Raw genomic sequence first — 19,819 nt, forward strand, 5'->3', positions numbered from 1 at the left:
TGCATGAACATTTTAAGAACATACTTAAGACATGTAGTTACAAGGTGAGAGTCTGTTCCTTTGTCCTTAGACAAATCCTCTGACAAATCCAACCTTCTTTACTTTTCACTCTTACACTCAGTTCTAAAGTGTTCACTACTACTAATTCTTTTCTGCCACCTTGGAACAGTGGTTCCGCATGAAACCTGCTCTATTTACCACCTGCAGGGGCTTCGTCACTGATGTTGTTTCGGTGCTGAGGACGCAGACTGTAATGTAACTAGTCTGGTCCTTTGTTTTGTCACGCTGTTTTGACTTCTTCTTTGCTCCTTATTGGAACTGTCTGCTGCTTCTTAAACTACTGTAGTGGCAATTAAAAATTAAAAAATAACAAAAAAAGTAAGCATTATCATAAAAGCCAAGAAAAAGATAGTATTTTACTCTTTAGCATTTAGTAACAGGTTCTATTTAGGACTACTCAGTTCTAATATAGGTGGCATGTTGCAGAGTGGAATGGATGACTATATGCTTCCATGCTTTGAATCATTAAAAAAATGAAATTTGCACTAAAGTTAAATTTTCATTTCCTTTGTCCTTTACTGTAATTTATTCCTGCAATCTAGCAACTAAAACTTGGTAACAAGGGACAAAGATTCTTGAAAGAATGACTGACCTCTACTGACTCTCTTCTTGAAAAATACTGGCACCAACACAACCTCTTACTTTTTTTGCAAGAATAATCAGGCAAGTCTAAATATTTTTGTTGCCCGTATGCGCAGTGCATGTACTCAAAGAATAAAAATTAAAAAATCTATTCAGTGGATGATGCAGTTGGATTCATTTGACACATCAAATCTAAATGGAAAAGCACATCCTTGTTATATTCCTACAATGACTGAAAATCTAAACGACAAAAAGATTCAAACAACTTGCCGAGCTGATATTGTCTTGATTCTTCTTGACTCTCTCTATCTCAGGAGTGACACTCACAGCAGTAGCTTTGCCAGGCTGCTCTCTGTAGTGAACCTATTATTTAAGAGAATAAAATGGTACATACTATTTCAGCTAAAGCAGTATCACGTTGTTTTACATTAAAATGTATGATTTAAAAGGTCATCCAGGAAACAACTGAAAAGCTAAAATGCATTTGAAGTTTATTAAAGCTTATAAAACTTTATTTTTGAAGCATAACCTTGAATTCTTACTGTATAGTCTTCTTACTAATGCATTTGTGTGGATATATACACACATAGGCACACAAGATCTTGACATTTACCACACTGGTCCTCAGCTGTATATATATATCTTATATTTGGAATGGGGTAAGCCACAAATAATGTGGTAAAGTCAGGCAGAGCACAAGAAAAACTGAATTTCAACAATACCCACTGTAAATGTATGTTTATCCAGACACAGAGATTCCATAAGGATACTATTCACGTTCTAACTTTTATATTCTATATATTCAAAGGTTATTAAACACAGTGGGTGAGATACATCAGGCAACTGACAATGAATAAAACTGCCTAAATTTCACCCTGTGCTTATTTAAATGTACTGCAGGAATATCCCCTCCATTGCTTTTTAACAAAATACGCTTGTAGCAACGACGCATTAACCAAATGCACACGCAAGGCAGGATCAGTATCTGAAGCGGATAAAGGATAGGATGTGGCATTGACAGACCAAGCAGTCTAAAGTTAACCCTGGCCCCTAATACTGGGAAGTCAGATATGGAAAACGTTTAGTAAATAACTAGACATTCTTGCGTTATTTATGCCAATCCATGTAGGTTTATGTAAAATAAATGTTTCCATAAAAACCTTTTCTAAACCTTTTTTAAATAAGCTCTTGGTTTTGTGTGAGAAGGATAACTGTGCTGATACATTATGCTCATAATTCTGCAGTGCACTGCGGCAGCAATGTACGTATTGTTCAAGCAATTGTTTTCCCACATAACACAGTTTTGGTCTATCCACATCAACATATTCCAATTGAAAAATTAAGATAAAAATGATGGTAACCTACGAAATGGATTAAACTTACGAACTGACATTTGTAAATGCAAAATGATTTTTCAAGACTTAAACATCCGAAGTTAAAGAATCTTTGCACGAAGCTACTATGAGGTCTTTGCACAAAGCTACTTTTAGATCACTGCTTTAGTGACCTAAAAGAGAATTTTAACTTTCCAATGAAATTTACACAACACAAAAATTGGTGAAAGGTAAACAATGCTGTGAGTAGAACAACTACAGAGACTGGCTTGAATCACTTGGGAAAACAGGTTTGTTTGAGCAGCATGCATTTCAGGAGAGCTAGACTTATCAACATAAATCCAGGAAAAAATAGCATACACTTAAGTTAGAGGGACAGTATTCTTGAAAATTGTAACTAGATTAATTTGGGGAATGTGGCAGAAAACACCCCAGGGAAACACTACAGTTATTTGTAGCCCCATGAACTACAGCTGGTGATGGAAGTTCGCAGTGAGGAGAGCGGCTGGTCTCTCAAAGACTCATTAACGGGCTACAACTTCAACAATGGGGGAAGGCAGCAGCATGCTGCATAGAATCATAGAATTATAGAAACATAAAATTGTTAGGGTTGGAAGGGACCATAAAGATCATTTAGTTCCAACCCCCCTGCCATGGGCAGGGACACCTCCCACTAGACCAGGCTGCTCAAAGCCCCATCCGGCCTGGCCTTAAACACTTCCAGGGATGGGGCATCCACCACCTCTCTGGGCAACCTGTTCCAGTGCCTCACCACCCTCATGGTGAAGAACTTCTTCCTAACTTCCAATCTGAATCAACCCATCTCTAGTTTTAATCCATACCCTCTAGTCCTACCATTACCCGACAGCCCAAAGTCCTTGCCTTCTTCCCTGTGCTCCTGCAAAAAACATTACTTTCTAATGGCTATGCCAGCCATTAGACTGATAGGAAGGTTACTGAGGAACCAAAAAGAGACGGGTAAAAGAGCTGGAGTTTGAGTACAACTGTAGCAAATTTTTTACAAAGCAAAGAAAAAAATAAAAGATGGAAAAAGATATTCCGTTTAAAAAAAAATAAAGCTGTCAAGATTTCCTGCAAATATCCAAGACAGAGAATAACATTTGAAAACATCACAGCCCTTTCTTGAATTGAATATGTGATGCTTCACGTGCCCTTTCCCAAACCAAGCAATGGCTTTTCACAATTGCTTCCTAAAACAGGGTTTTCAAGTAATTCCATTACTGAGCCCACACTTAAAGAAAAGGCGCAGACTCTGAGGGCAGAACTTTGTACTCATGCTCTGCACCCAAAAATTATGCAAAGAATCAAATGAGAGCAACTTCCCATGCTGACATTCTCTTGATTCCTCTTGACTCTTTCGATCTCAGGGGTGATACTCACAGGTGTAGCTTTGCAGAGCTGTTCTTTGTACTGAACCTAGCAAACACGGCAGAAGATATTACACAGAAATTTCCAAGTAACAGAAATACAACAGTGTATTAGACATCATTAAAGAGAACACTGCATTTGGATGGAAAATACCATGCCTTAATAAACATCCCCCCTCTTTCCACACAATACTTAGTACTCACCCTCTGGCAGTTGTTCTATTTCAGACACAGACAATTGATACTTCAACACGAATACTTCACTCTCATTGACGTTAATCAAAGTGCAAGGCTAAGCAGTCATCATTTTACCATTAATTGATTAAATTAGTCTTTGTGGGCAAACAGAAATTAGCACAAACTCCACAAATATATTTACTGAGGCACAAACACATGTAATACATCAGAGAGAAGTCTGCAAGCAATGAAAATGGGACACACATTGCTAATATACTTCTGGTTTTCCTTAACTCTCCTTAGTTCAGGTGGATCAGAAATAGCTGTTGCATGCTGAATTTCTTCCTTGTATTTAATCTGCACAATAAATATTGCAAAATATTACCAATTAAAGATGATACAGACAAGCACAAAACCACAATAAACATTTTGCAGTCTCTCCCTTACGCATACTGCACAGCTAGACCACACCTCCCAACACTACTGACCTGAAAAGGAACAGTTATATTTAATTTCTGAAAGAGGCTGCTATGGTCTCCAATGCATCTTTTTTGATAGCTTGCAGCAGAGAGTGCATGCAACAAGCCTAGTATCCTAACACTCTTACAGTGGGAATATACATCAGATGGCATTGTGGCTATCTTCATCATAACTGGGACGCTGCACATTGACTTCAGCTTGCTATTATCTTGCTATAGAGTCTACCAGTCCATTTCAGAAACCAAACATTTCACAGATGTGTTCTTAAAGATGACTTCAAAGTCTTATTCAAGTTTTCTAAAAACACACAGACACACCAGGCAGAATGCAGATGTCTGGATGGATGATGCCTTTGAAGATGCTGTCAGATATTTACTGTTGCTTTTGCCGCACTTAATCTCTTCTAAACAGCAGTATGTTTGGATATGGTAGAGTCCACAATTTGAAAGATGCATAGAACTAGAATTTTTTCAATTATACACCATATGTACCAAAACTGCAATTCAACTTAATGAGAAAGAATTGTAACGTTAAGTGGATGTAGTACTAAAAAGAAAGGCATCATATTTTCTGGTTTTCCATATGCTATCCAAAAGGGTCACCTTGGACAAATCTGTGCATTGTCTTTGTCTTACTGTCTGTGACGAAATTCCTGTCCAGTATTCAGCACATTCAGCTTCAAATCTCTTTTGTCACCATAAAATAAACAATATTTGTAGACCATGCCATTCTTTACAGTGATACGGCATGCTTTCTTTTTCTTTACTATGGTAATAAACCAGCAAAGTTGACAAAAACATTCAAAATTGTGTGTGCAGTGATACATAATAGTTGGAAACATTTTTCATTAGCAAGAGTCAAGGAAGGAAAAGTACTTTAAGAGCAAGGGAACACCATAATGAATCAACTGGTACAGTTTTATATTAATGTGGCATGCAAAACTTCTGCTAAATACATTTTAAGGCTGCAAAATCAAGGACTCAAAAATCAGAAAATGACACAGTTAACTTAAATGTAACCCTAATTTTACCCCTTGTACAAATATGTTCCGTAACTAGCTTTTAATATATTTTCTACTACTTAATTCTTTTTCTCTTTAAGTGCTTTATAATCTTCTTTATCTATTACCAAAAGCTGCTTTTCTCAAGAGAATTCTGCCTCATTCATTACACATAATCAATGACCCTTACTTAGTGAGTAGTTCGCATGCGGCCCATGACTGATGATTGTTGTATTTTTTCTTTAACTGCTCTAAGGCCCTGCTTTGATGACGGAATTACTGATTTCTTCAGAAACATTTCTATGTTGCTCCTTGCTAAAGCGTCTGAGTTTTTGCCACACATGAATTCACTAATTTTGCTGTGAAATGAGGAAAAAGGGAATTGTGACAAGGAAAAGTACTATTTTTACTAGGGAGCACAGACAAGTAACAGCTAATCTGGCTACATAATTTTAACAGACGTTTAACAGATTATACACCACCTGCATTCAAATGAGAATTCCCATTGAATGTTTGCAAACCAGAAAACCGGAGCAGGTCCGCCTCCATGGCAAAGTATAAAATCATATACTTTGGCCATGGATCATCAGGTCTAGACACAGGAACTTGAATTCAGGTTCTTGCTTTTGAGTATTGACTTAGTGACCTTAATAATACTCCCTAAAGGTTCCTCTTGGGGACCCAGTTTCTCATGATGTACAGGTTCCTTTTTGTGCACCTTCATCTTAAGCCCCTTGTAGTTTGTTTAGATTGACTGCCCAAACCCATGAAAACAATCGTAGTTTGTTACCTCCGTGAACACCACCATTAAAGAAAGGGAAAATATTTGACGAAGGGTACCTCAGATACATGCTGACAGAAAGCAAGTGATGAGTCTAAACGACCTTGGGTTCTGTTTCAGGTCTTCTGGAAGGCAGCACCTATGCACAGGAGAACCTCATGCTCCCCTCTTTCCCCACATTTGGCCTGTCCACTTTGACCAAGCCCTTCTACACTTTCAGTTCCTCACGCCGGCCTCTTTTTCCCAAATCCACTGTACCAAATGTCACTTAGATGGATAATTTTCAACTCTTTTCTCAAAGACATGGTACTTCTCAAGAATGCCAAATTTTTAACACAGACTAAACAACTTGTTTTTCTCTAAGCTCATACTTGGAAGATGCTTTGGCTGAAATTTATAAATAAATAAATAAAACCAAACCAGCCCAAAACACAGACCAGGAATGGAAAATTTCATTCCAGAGAGTTTAGAGCTGGCAGCAGTATTAAACCACTGGAAAAAAAGGGTCTTTTAATAGAGACTATTAGGTAAGCTTAAGAATTGGCAGTGCTACTAGTCCTTAAAATGCTTCAAAATGTCCATTGCTTGAGTTTTAGTCAGACCATAGCTTTGTGGTGTTGACTGACATATCACAGGGGTTTCCTCATGGATTGCACACAAACAAAAACACATCTTCCCCCAAAAGCCTTCTTCCCAGTGCTGTGTCCAGCCCTGCCTGTCCCTCAACATAAAAAAGTTTTTTAAAAATCTTTAGTTATTTGTAGCTTCTCGGTTCAGATTCAGTTATAGTCCATGGGTCTGATGTTTGCGTTCAAAATTCTGTGTTTGGAGGCTGCTTCTTCCAAGCCAATCATCACAACAGGTGAGATGAGCTCAACCTCTTTGGCTGTCACCACCTTGTTTTTTAGGATTTGAAAACAGACCGTTCTGACCTTAGTCTCCAATATATGTCATCTGGAAGAATCTGATCACTTTCAAAACATGATGCAATGGACTTTTTTTTGCACAGTTTGGTTGTAAAGTGAGTGTTATTTTGGTTTGGTGTTCCGGGTTGTTTTGCACTGCAGATGTGCCTCACATTCCAGTTTCATTTAGCTCAGCAAATACTTTTAAAGCTGTCCTAAGTCCTTCTGGCTAAATTCAAAGATATGCCTAAAATGTTTCAATGTAATGGAGTCAAAATTGGTGTAATTTACCCTTCCTTTGTGACTCCTGTAAATTAGACAATATAATTTCCCTCTTACTGCACAATATAATATCCCTCTTACTGACATATAATTTAAAACTTTCTTGCACATTGCCTTTAAATTTGGCATTCTACACTTTTCAAAGATATTATACAGGACTTAAGCAATCTCAAATACACTCCATGTAGTAAAATATCTTTGTAAAACATTAACTCTACACATGGACTAGCAAGGTAAAGGCCATGCTACTTACATCATACCACTAAACCACTAATGCATTTCGTGTTTCTTTTGATACGCTTTTGTTCAAGTGTGTTTACTAGCATACTGATCCACCTTTCATTTTCCCCTCTTCGCCACTGTTCAGGATTTCTAAAACAGCAAGAGCACTGTACCCTATTTTTCCATTTCACTTTGAAAGGTATTGAGAAAAAGCATTACAGTGAGACTACCCCTAACAAGCCTCTGTGTGTGTGCAGGTCACTACATCAAAATAAATGCCTGTGGTAACTGGAAAACAAATAGGTAACAAGAGATTAGGTCTCTGTTTGTAGAATACCAGTACAAATCTGGCTAAAAAAAACCCACCCAAAAACATAATTGCATGGGAGAGGAGGGACAAACCAAAAAACAAAACAAAACAAAACAAACCAAAACAAAAAAAACCCACCCTCAAATCAAGAAAACCTACAGTTTCCCAACCAGAAACACTACCTTGGGATTTAGGACACATGGTAGCTTGCACTGAATCTTCAAATTGCACTGTGATTCAAAATAACAAGATGAAAAGTGATGGATGGAGCAGAGAAAAATTCCAAGGGAAATATGAGTTTTTCAAATTTTTATAGAAATTCCCTACCTGACCTTACTTTGTTGGGAAATGCCACATTTAACACTACTCGATAAACAGGAAATTCTAGTAGAATAGATGTCCAGAGTCCCTGATTTGGATTTCAACTAATATTTAAACACAATCTAGTGTCTTGTCCATGTATTACTTTCAAAGTTTATTTTTTAAAAAGCATCTAATAATCAAAAAAGTCAGGTCGCAAACATAAAAATGGCCCCAGAGGACTCTGCACCAAAAATTCCAAACGAGTGAACAATGCAGCTACAACCGTTTTCTTGCTTGGCAGTCACTTTTCCACTTTTTTCCAAGTTTTGCCATGTATTTATCAGAAGAGCATGGTCTACTTTTAGAAAATTCTCATTTTGGTACTTTATTTTTAGTTGCCCAATAAAATGCCAAAGACATTGAGCATCCACAGATAAACAATATCAATTCAGAATTGATCCACAGATCAACTTGTAATCGGCATATAAAGAGGCAAAACCCTCCACCTTTTCACATAGCTTGAGTCTGGACATAATTTTCCTCTTCTTGAAGAGTAATACTTGAAAACTCTACAGGAACTTTACAGATTTTTCTATTTTGTACATTTTTGTAAATTGTAAATTACAACTGCTGTTGTATCAGGAAATACATTTCATGTTTATCACTTTTTGATAGTCAAAAGTCTTTCCTCAAATATTTAGTTAAATTTTTTTCCTATTTTTCATGATGCTTCAACTTGAAACTCTACTTTTGGACACCAAAGAACTACACTAGAGTGGAGCTCTAACTCTGCTACAATGGAGCTCTATATCCAAAATCCAGTGAAGCGGTATTTGAATGAGATGAGCGATATGAAAACGTAGAATTTTTAGTGAACAAGATGGAAAAAAAATTTGACCACCATTTACTCACGTAAGAATAATTAATGTTAATAACACTTACCGAACTAATATTCTGTTGATTTTTCTTTACTCTTTCAATCTCTGGAGTCTCTTTTACAGCTGTGCCAGCTCCTACTTCCTTCTTATAAAACACCTCCATTTCCCCAAAAGAAAAAGTAATTATGAGACTGTTCGCAATGCAAGTACAAGTTCTCATAAAAGGGCTGGGCAATTTTCCAAGTTCCAAATTGGTCTGATCATAAATCTTGCTAAGAAAGCAAATACTTTAATTTTTCATAAATCAGGACAATTATCAATAACTATAATACCGTTCTGTTTGTTTTCAACTGTGACCCAGATAATCTATTATTATCCTTTAGACTGACCTCAAACATTTGTAAGTATTTGTAATGATAGTTTTACCTTTGGAAATAATATTGAAATTTAGATCATAATCTGTAAACCTTTACAAATGCAACTTTACGCTCGAGTAGTCTCACTCATTTCAACGTATTTGAACATGCACGTACATGCAATATTTGAATTGTTTTTTTTAATCTTCAGATCTTAAAATATGGAGAAGTGAAGAGATATTATTATTTCTAATTTAGCAAACTAGAAAATTGACATATTTATGACAAAACAACCAGAACAGCCAGAGCTACAATCCAAGTCACGCAATGTTTTGATTTCCGGGTTCAAGCCAGAAAGCTGAGGACTACATCTAAAAACAAAGCTCACTTCTGAGAAAGATACACATGCTGTGTATATAATTCTCCTATTTCAATTTTTTCAGTGAAGGATAAAACACAAAGCGCATCAGTAGAATCAATCATTCAGATTTACTGAAAGAGACAGTAAATAACCGCTCCGCAAATTCCAAATGGAGCACCAGTTCGTGCTGCAAAATTCCTAAAGAAGCTTTATTTGAATTTCAGTATTTGGTGACACAGCTGTTGCCATTCCAGTAAGTATTTCCAGGCTGGTAGCGTAAAAACAAGTCTGATCCTGGAGCTTGTAACATAAATCTTTATCATTCAGTATTTCTGTCTTTCTTAAACCAAGATTTATTTAACTTTTTTCCTTTCAATAAACCTTAAACAATAAAACATCATTCTTGATGCATTCCTCCTACTTCCTTGAAGTCCTCTGTAACCTGGGGTGACCAGTACTACCAAATATTCTAGAAAGTGAATTATTTATGTCCATAACTCATTTTTTAAATATCCAGAAAACCTTTAACAATTTAGAATTTTATTTTACCATGTCAGAACAGAGACAGTTTATGAGTAAGAACTTGAAAATTCTTCTGCACCAACATGTTAGGACAATGTAGAAAGATTTACATAGTGGACTGAATTAAAATATACTTTTCACCTCTACCAAGGAGGGAATGGTAAAAAATGCTGGAGGTAGGAACTTTTCAATGAAAAAGATGACTGCAGTAAATATCCTATTGTAAATCATCTGCCAAAGGCAGTGGTGATCTTATCTGCAAAGCCAGCCACTTTTTTTGTCCCTTGAGGCAGGAAAGTACTTGAGACAAAATCCAAAAATCAGAAGCCTATTAGGGGTCATTATTTTTTTTCTATTGGGGCTGCTCCCAGCTATATTTTAACTTAGTAAAAAGTAACTTACCTTTACAATGTAAATTGCACAGAATGCTGAAAGATTAAAATTTAGAGAAAGAAAAAAATGATAATTCAATCACAACTATAAACTGCTTTCCTACATTTGGAGGATCCAGTTCAGAAAAAGAAAAATGACCATCACAAAATAAAGTAAATACAAATCACCCCAAAGACAAAATATTTTTATTTCATATTATCTAGTACACTAACAAAGAGGGTAATTTCAGCCTCAGCACTGAAAGCTCAGACTGGCCTATAGGTCTGCAAGGGGTTCAGATGTATCGGAGGCTTGTCAAAGCTTAAGTAGTGGAAGGTTATTATGTGCCTGGTATCTAACTGCTAGTGAGTCCGCGCTGCCAGACCCGCTGACCTGTTTGAGGACTCAATCAAAAGTTATCAAAGACTGGAGCAGGGAGGAAAAGTAGCTCAATAGATACTAGCTTGGATCCCCTCTGTTACATGGGAGTTTCGGAGCAGCATGTTAGGATGCCAGTGACATGAGATACGGTGCTAATCACCGTCACACCGCGCAGTAGAGCACCGTTCCAAAACCAAGAGGCAACAGGTAAAAAGAAACAAAAATGGGGCCAGTGGGCCTGTCAACAGCTCCTATTAGAAAGATGTAGCTTTCAGCTGCTCTCCTCTGAAGGAAGAAAAGGAGCAGGTAATGTCTGGAAGAGGTTACAGGAGAGAGCGTTGCCTAGAGCAGTCTCAGAGACTTTTCTTCTCTCCTCTCCCCACAGGCTCTTACTCCCCCAGCGAAGCTGCAGTGATATGGAATAGCTGCAGGTAAACACCTCTGACAGAAACTAATTGACCTTGTACTTGTGAGGAGTTGGAGAAGCTGAGAATATCTCTAAGCAAAAGAACCACATCTGTGTCAGCTAATACTAAAATATTTAAGTAACTTATATTCCTTTCTCTCAAATCACTGGCTTTATTAGTATTATTTAGTCTGCCATAAAAAACAGACACTAACTGGACAGCCTTTCGTTCCGGAGGCTGTATTTACTCCTCTTCTCTTCTCTCTTATATTACAAGCAAAGCTAGAATTACAAACAGCAGAATTAATGGGCCCAAAAAGGAAATGGAAATGAATGCATCACAAACCAGGCAATTTTAGAAATCTTAAGTTCATAACTTATATTTAGGGATAAACTGAAACTTAAATCTAGCATAAAATTAAAAAAAATATCCAGTATAATATAAAATCATTAGACATACATATTTATGAAACCTGATCTCTTCCATTTTATACCCAAATCTTGATGTTCTGTACATATGATAGGAAACAGATGAAAAATCTTACATCCATAATAACAAGCCTTAGATTTTTTTGTCCTTTTAAATGAAGTACTTCCTGGGGTTTCATGGAAAAAGAAAAAAATAAAACTTCATTTAAAAATAACTGTGGCTTGGCGAGGTAGTATAAGTGGTTTAGCAATTCAAAATACAAGTGTCACACCTAGAAAAGCTGGGTATTTTTTTTTTACTGAAAGAAATGAGGGATACAGCTTTTGCCAGGAAAATTATGCAAATGGTTTAGAGGACATTTACTCATAAGTTCCCTATTTCATGCTGTGGCACAAGAGAGCCTATTTAAACTGAAAAATATCTGAAAAGTTGCAAGTAGAGAGAGAAGCACTATTACTCACTGAACTAATGTTTTTCTGAGTACTTTTTATCCGCTGCATCTCTGGAGTGTCTGGGACAGCAGAATAGTTACAGAGCATCTTCTCTGCTTCATCTTTGTACATTTTCTGAAAAATAATTTTAAAATGTCTACCTCCTGCTTTCTTGGGCTCCGAATATCCAAACTGCAACTAAAGATGCTTATTGCTGGTGAGCCTTAACATCCTTGTACAGTATTTATTTCAACCTCTGTCCTCCATGATACTGTTATCATCGTCTGCGTGGGACACCTGACACTGTGTCCCCTACTGAAAATATTATATATATATATATATAAAAGAAATATATTCTCATATATATTATGTATTTTCCCTTCACTATCAGGATATATATACCCTTCTCATTAGGTAATGTAAAAAGACCTGCAAGTAGATCTAAACAATTAAATTTAATTTACATGGCATGACAGGCCTAAATACAAGTAAGAATCAGGCAGTAAGATTTTTTACTACATATAAATTAATTTAATATGGGTATGAAAGCCTCTACAGATCTAGAGAAGAAGTATTTTGAGCAATGTATGTCAAGCACTCATTGTTACACAGAACTAAAACACTCAGCCTTTGAACTATGCCTACCTGGCTTGCTATTTCTGAAGCCCTTTTGACCCGCTGTATTTCAGGAGTATATGGACCAACTTGCATCCCTTTTCCTATAATTTCAGTCTCCAGATCCTTTTTATATTCTTTCTGAAGAAACAAAGAAAGAAAAAACCCATAACTAATTGTACAGTTATTTGTACATGCCGTCCTCAAAGCTATTCTGATAGCACTGGTTGAACTTTAAAACAAATTCTTCAATTTCTTTAATATTTTTTATTGTGCACTGCTTATTCCTTTTAGCCCAAGTCTGTTCAAGAAGATTTTATATTTTTAACATCTCATTGTGTTTTCCTTACAAAGTAATCTTAAGAGGCTCATCCTGTACTCACCTGGCTTACAATTTCGGAAGCTTTTTTGGCTCGTTGTATATCAGGGGTATCCATGCCCACTTCCATTCCCTTTCCTTTAATTTCATTCTCCAAGTCTTTCTTGTATTCTTTCTGAAAAGTATAGCATTGGAAATATTCGCATCTGGCAGCCAAATTCTTAAATCATTCCTACTTTAATTTGTGATTCCACTGAACAGCATTCTTAAAATACCAAATAACTTTTGATTCAACAGCGTTAGCTTTGTAGGATCTATCTATGAGACACCTATGCTGTACCTGATGATCAGTTAAAAAATTCTTGTAACAGACTGCTTACTTCAAATCTCACGTAGCTTTTCACATCTACTGTCTTTGAGCTTTGGCAGCCACAATCACAGACATGTAGACGAGACTTTCTCCCTCAGCTGTGCTTTGCAAGACTGGGGTCATAAGGCTTTAGCATCTCTCTAACTCTGTTTATCATTTGGCCATAACAAGCGGCTTTTTAGACCTAAAAGCAGTAGGGCTTGCAGCTACTGACCACAGCCCAGGCCAGGTGTGGTTCATGAGGAACAAGACCCACCTGCAAAGGATGACAGAAAGGTCAAAGTTCTGGGAAGTCTTAACCTTCCCCCGTATGCTGATTTTGCAACTTTTAGACTTTATGCAGCTCAAAGACTAGGTACTTGGTGAAATTTGTGGTATTGCTGCTGCCTAGATTGGTCACCACCTGGAATTCTCAATGACAATAATTTGCCACATTCTGTCAAATCGAAAGCTTCCACCAGGTACGGTACTGACCACGCTTGCAATTTCAGAAGCTCTCTTGGCTCGTCTTATCTCAGGAGTATCTGGACCAACTTGCATACCCTTTCCTTTAATTTCAGTTTCCAGGTCTTTCTTGTACTGTTTCTGTGAAGATAAAACTCACATTATATTCACAATAGCCAGAGAGTTACAGGCAGATTTTTGCACAAGAGATCCAATTTAAGGTTTAGAGTTAATCAAAAATCTCATGTTAAGAGTCACAGCTCTCAGGTCTTGGCAAGCTTTTGTCAGGAAAACACATAAACTACAGGAGGAAAACTTGAGGAGATATTCACTGAACGTACAAAACTCCACCACTGAATTTTTAATTTGTCAGAGGATGGGGGAAATCAGTCCATACAGCTTGCTACAATTATTGTCTAAAGTAAAGGGGAAGTTTAGCTCTGCAGAACATAGTGTAATGAGCTGGTACTTGGTGCCAGCCTAATTGAAACACATTTTGCTTTTAAGAAAATATTTTATTTACGAAAAGACTACATGTTAGAAATCTAATACCATACAGCTTTGTTTCCAGTAAACTTTCAGAGCAGGAAGTTGTAATTTATTCATTTAATAGGTCTTTCCTGAACCACAGCCATTAGGCAAGTGGCAGTACTCATCCATGATTGCTGCTTTTCCCCCCACAACATAATTTATAAATAACCAGGAAAGAAAATGAATATTTCATCTTCAGCTTATCCAAGCAAGGATAAATTTCTTGTTCATAAACACATGATATTAAAATCTAATACTGAAATATTGTATACAATAGTTGTACTTTTTTTTTAATAAAAAATTAAAATATTCTCAGGCAGTGCTATTTCTAGATGTTCTTTTCTATTATAGTTTATCTCTGCCTGTGGAAAACAGGTTTGGGGTTTTTTTTCAAAATAAAAATACATATAATTAAAATGTTTTCTTCTTACTTTTCCTGTTTGTTAACCATTTTTTAGGTTGTACATTAGTTAGGAAGAAGAAGGAAAATATCCTTCTATTCAATGCAATGGTCTGATCACTTATAGCATAGTTACGAGAACAAGAGCAAAAAGACTTCCATCTTCCATCTCTGTCTCACCCTGATGTGGAAATAAATGTGATAAAACAACTCTTTACTTCCAAAATCACAATTTTTTTGGCAAAAAGTACAACTTAATCTGTGAGAAGACATCATCTCTCTCTTCCTCTCTGCAAAAAGACGGAACAGCAGATGTTTCATCCTAGCTTCCTACTGTGTAAAACACCAAGAAAAAGATAATCCTGGGAGTCACAGTTATGTATTCCCGCACTTGCATACAGTGGTATGGTTGGCCCTATGCATGGCATTCCCTCTGCTTCTTAAGGCTATGTGTGTATATGTGTGCAAACATACATATACATATCAAATGAATACAAAATATACAAATCCATAGAATAAATATATATATTGCTCTGAAAGAATGACTCCCCGAACGTGTGAAGTGCAGCATGAGCTTTGCCTTCCCTCTTCCCCCCCCCCAACCTCCAGCCCCACTGCTGCTTCCCAGGCAGCCTGTGCAAGCTCATCCACGGGAGCTGCTGCCTTGCCAGCTGTGGAACTGGCAGCTCTGCTGAACACACAGGCTTCCCGAGCACGTCAGTTCCTCAGGATGGTCTTTGAGAAACAGTACATGGATCAAGGAGTCTTACACTTCCACTCCCATCCCTTCACAATGGGAGCAGATCGCACACTTATGTGCTTCCATGTCGCCTCCAGAACAGCTTAGACCAATAGTTAATACCAAAGTTCAGTTCTAAAAATACACTCTGGAAGGAGCCTCCACCTGTCCGTTTGCATTGGATGAACCGTAAACTCAAGAAAATTCATTTCTTCAGGAGCACTCTACTTTTGGAAAAAGGTTTTCACAAGTAGACTAGTTTGTTTGGATAAAAGATCTTCCCAGGATGCCTGGCAGTCATTACCAATATTTGTTTTCAAATAGCAGGTACGTGATTCAAAAAAAACCTCAAAATTATTTCATTGACTTTTCTTTACAAGTCCATTAACAGTCAACTCTTTTTCCATTACAGCATTAATTATACTAGCTGAACAAATAAATAGATGGAAAAATGAACCCAGTTTTAAATGCTGTATCTACTGACCCCACTAACAATTCCCATTGCCTGAAAATCTGAAATATTTGTCATAAATTGTGGGTTTTTTCAGAGCTTTTCTATATTCTTAAAGCAAAACAGAAATAGCTTTAGTCTTAATACATATTCCCTTGCAGATTATGTAAAAAAAAAAAAAATTGGAATATTTCCAGTGGAGTATAGCATAAAGAGTGAACTTTCTGTGACATCAATAACCTTGACTAGCATAACATACCTCATTTAGTATCTGAGCTGCGTTTTTCACTCTAATCAAATCTGGTGTATCTTCAAACACTGTCATTCCTTTTCCTTTCATCCATTCTTCCAAATCTTTTCTATACTCTTTCTAAGGATTTAAAAAAAGAGAGAGATTTCTCCACTTAATATTATGTGCAAGATCTTGAAAAGAAAAGCCACTGATTAAATGTCTGAAGGGTCTCTTTGAAATTTCTATGAAATATGAATTAGCTGAAGTACAGGTTTCAGAGTTAAAATAGAATTAGAAATTATGAAATCTAAAGGTACAATGTTGAAAAAGTGAAAAGGTTTTCATGTAGTCATGTATTTTCCTGTTGCGCTCTTGAAAAATAGTCCTCCTATACAGCGCTAGCACATTGTTTAGGGCCCTCAGCTGCCTCTCGACAGACATTGTAACTGCCGTAGCATTTGCTTTTACAGACCAATATATGCTGTGCTGCAGTTTTTACCCCTGTTCCACTAATGGCATCACAATCAGGATGGATGCCCTGAACACTATACTAGGACCTGTTAAAATGACTGCTTGATAAATTGTAATGTGGAAGCAATATTCCTACCGTATCGCTTCTGTACCCCTCGGACACTGCACTGATAGGATCTATCAACATTTAGCAACTGCAGCCTCCAGAGTACTCAAATCTCCAGCATAAAATTAAAAGCACGCTAGAACCTGCCCATGGACATTTCATTCTTTTTCTTCTCAATTCCCAGAAAGCTGACGTAGGCCCACTGAAGTTAAAGTTTTGTAAGGATATTTAATTGCTTTTCCCATCTCCAGGTTTGGGTTAGCTTTGTTTAAGCAAGGAAACTCTAAAATATTGAAAGAAAATATTTTTCAGAAGGACTTATATAGGCATGAATTAACACTCCTTATCATGTATTACATTTCATAAACAATAGTGAACACCTTTGTCTCTGTATAACCTTTTTATTTAAACAAAAGGAAACCAGTTATTTTTCAAGAAGCTTCTCTTTATCATTAGAAGCACGTCCTACAACAAGTAGGAAACAACTTCTATTAATTCAGAATTATTACATTCATCTATCTTTTCTGAAAGAGCTGTGAATGTGGTTCCTGAGAAGAAAGTTCTTATTGTCACAAAATGCAAAATATTTGCAGAATTCCCTACAGTGGGAAGGCAACAGGATAAGCTGGAACACAGCTGACACTTTAAAAAAAAAAAAAAAGTAATTGAACAAATAATTCATTTTTTAATAACTCCAAGTTCTCCTTCTTGTTTCAGGCAGTATCTATCTAAAGTTTATTATGAGCCTTCCCACAAAAATACTGAGCTACATCCTTGACTATGAAGTAATACATCATTTTGCTGAATCTTGAAAGATAATAATTAATTTGACCAATGTAATCTTTGGTTTTGGAATGTATGTTTCTTGAATGTGGATATAAATTATCTGAAATTCATGCTGTTATGCATTAAAATACCATTTCATTTTCTCATATTCTTCTCCTCTGGCTTATAAGCATGGTCTACTCCCTAAGTAATGAGTCATAAAACTTAAGGAGGTAAGAATTACGGAACATCTTTATGCATGTGGGACTATGGAGGGAAGTTACATCAAAATTTTCAAAGGTGAACATTCATTGCATATCTGCAACTATGCATGCACTAATCAGTCCTGTGGGCATTCAGCATGCAGCAAGACTAATTCAATGAAATACAAGCATTTACATTTTCCCCTAGTCAGGAGGCATACATGAGACACGTGCGCACAGAATGCTACTGCGCAAACTAGACCTAGCTTGAGACTCGTCTATCTGACAGCCACGCTTATCAGAATGAATTCTTTATTAGAGGATGAATAATAAACAAATATCTGAAAAGAAAATATTTTCTTTACCCATATGAAATCTAGCATAGACTGGTTTAAGTTGTTTCAAGAACAAGGAAAGGAACGTGGTTCAAGGATTTTTAATTCTAGTATCCTCAATTTGTTCATCTGGGCCACAGCAAAAATGTCAATTCTTAATACAATAAATATAAACATTGTATTGTTGGCTCCCCAATTCAAATAGAGGATATCTAGCAGCTCTGATATTTCTAACTATGAAATTTTTTGATACATTTACTTCTAAATTTGATCAAATACTAAGTCTAATGTACAGAACCAACCAATACTCAAAACCTAACATGAAAACAGTTTTGAATAACAATATAAAAATACTAAAGATAGAAGGATTCTCGGTTAGGGAAAAAAAAGTTATTTAATTTATAATGCCACATGCAACTGAAGAACATCGGACAAATCTTAAAGAAACAGTGAGCATACAAAAATCTGCACCTTCTAACAAAATTTGCTTAAAGCAGATTATGTAGTATCACAGCAATATTATAGAAGTTTGCTCTTCCTTTTCATCCATAACATGTACGATAGATAATTATTTCAATTAAATTAGTTTAAAGCGACTACACACAGCTCAGGGCATCCATATATCCACAACAGAGTATCGTAAACCTGAAATAATTAATCAAAAGGAAAAACCGCCATCTGGACACGAACAGAAATCCTCCTTTCCACCCCTGCATCTATCAGGGAAGAAAACTCCAGGCCCTCTCCAAAACCCTATCAAACAGATGTCTTTTGCAGCATGCCTGGAAGGGCACCAAATTTGGGCTATTAGAGCCCAGGGCTGATCAAATTCCAAAACTGAGGCCCTCAGAGGGAATGCTTTGCCAATGATCCATTTTCTATGGAGTCATCTGATTAGTTCATTTAACTCTGTTTTTCTGGTTCAGGTGTGCTGAGCTTTATCATTTCCTTATGTTCATAAGGAAACTTCAAAAATTATCGATTCTTACTATAGGACTATTCAGAATACTAGATGACACGCCACAATTTTTACTCATGAAGTCGCTTTTGTATTTAGCTAACAAGTTAACTGTAAGTTGTTCAGCACTCAGTAGCTTGTAGCGATGCTGCTTATTGCTCATCTACAACTTAACAACAACAAAAAAGAAACAAAAATCCTCTACCTCTTTCAGAAGGTTAGTGACTTCTTTTATATGCAAGAACTCTGGGGTCTTGTCTAAATCCATTGAGGGTCTTCCCTTGATCTCTTCTTCAAAATCTTTGCGATACATTTTCTATTGAAGCAAAACAATTAATTAGTGGCACACGCATGTGCATTTCCAAGCATATTTCAGAAAGAACACTGTAAACAGACCCAGAAATGAGCCATGCTATAAATTAGTTCTCACATTAGTAAGCAACTTCATTACTCATTTCATTACCTAGATTATCTACACAAGACACACACAATTTTGACAAAAATACCTACGTATGATATTTCCAAAGAGATTGTTTAACCTGATCTATGAAAGAAACAATTTGCTTGGTAGAGAAAAGAGAGGACAAATGGCACACAAGGTAATAGTTTGAACACATAAAAGTTTCTACCAAGAAGATGAAATCATCTGGTTTCCATGACACACAGGAAATATAATGGAATCAAACTGCAGCAAGGGAGACACAGGGAAACACACTCTCTCTCAGGATGGATGGTGAAGCACCGGACTAGGCTGTCTGGGAGGTAACAAAACCTCCACAATTGGAAGTTTTTAATAAAAAGTTAGAAAAATATGGCTTGGCTTAGGATAGCCAGTGCTGTTCTGGAGCCTAGGAACAGTCCTTCCCCCTTGCTGAGCTCCCCAGGCTGAAAAGGCAGCAGCATATTTCAGTTAAGGCAT

At 36.6% G+C, this 19,819-nt stretch overlaps 1 protein-coding gene across 3 annotated transcripts in view; it reads right to left on the bottom strand.

The window, feature by feature from the left end:
• NEBL (nebulette) overlaps positions 1–19,819 on the bottom strand; it is a 276,747-nt gene that overhangs the window by 38,391 nt on the left and 218,537 nt on the right. Inside the window, exons 12-21 of one of the 3 annotated variants that reach the window (XM_054191076.1) lie at positions 19,106–19,216; positions 16,090–16,200; positions 13,740–13,850; positions 12,960–13,070; positions 12,607–12,717; positions 11,992–12,096; positions 8,767–8,859; positions 3,806–3,898; positions 3,320–3,413; positions 909–1,004 (exon numbers count right to left, since the gene is read on the bottom strand). The exons of the other annotated variants lie outside the window; for them this stretch is intronic. Of the exons in view, the coding sequence (XP_054047051.1) occupies positions 909–1,004; positions 3,320–3,413; positions 3,806–3,898; positions 8,767–8,859; positions 11,992–12,096; positions 12,607–12,717; positions 12,960–13,070; positions 13,740–13,850; positions 16,090–16,200; positions 19,106–19,216 (1,036 nt within the window). The remainder of the gene's footprint in view (positions 1–908; positions 1,005–3,319; positions 3,414–3,805; positions 3,899–8,766; positions 8,860–11,991; positions 12,097–12,606; positions 12,718–12,959; positions 13,071–13,739; positions 13,851–16,089; positions 16,201–19,105; positions 19,217–19,819) is intronic. 3 annotated transcript variants of the gene reach the window in all.

Source organism: Rissa tridactyla, chromosome 2 (genome assembly GCF_028500815.1).
Source record: "Rissa tridactyla isolate bRisTri1 chromosome 2, bRisTri1.patW.cur.20221130, whole genome shotgun sequence".
Taxonomy (NCBI): Eukaryota; Metazoa; Chordata; class Aves; order Charadriiformes; family Laridae; genus Rissa; species Rissa tridactyla.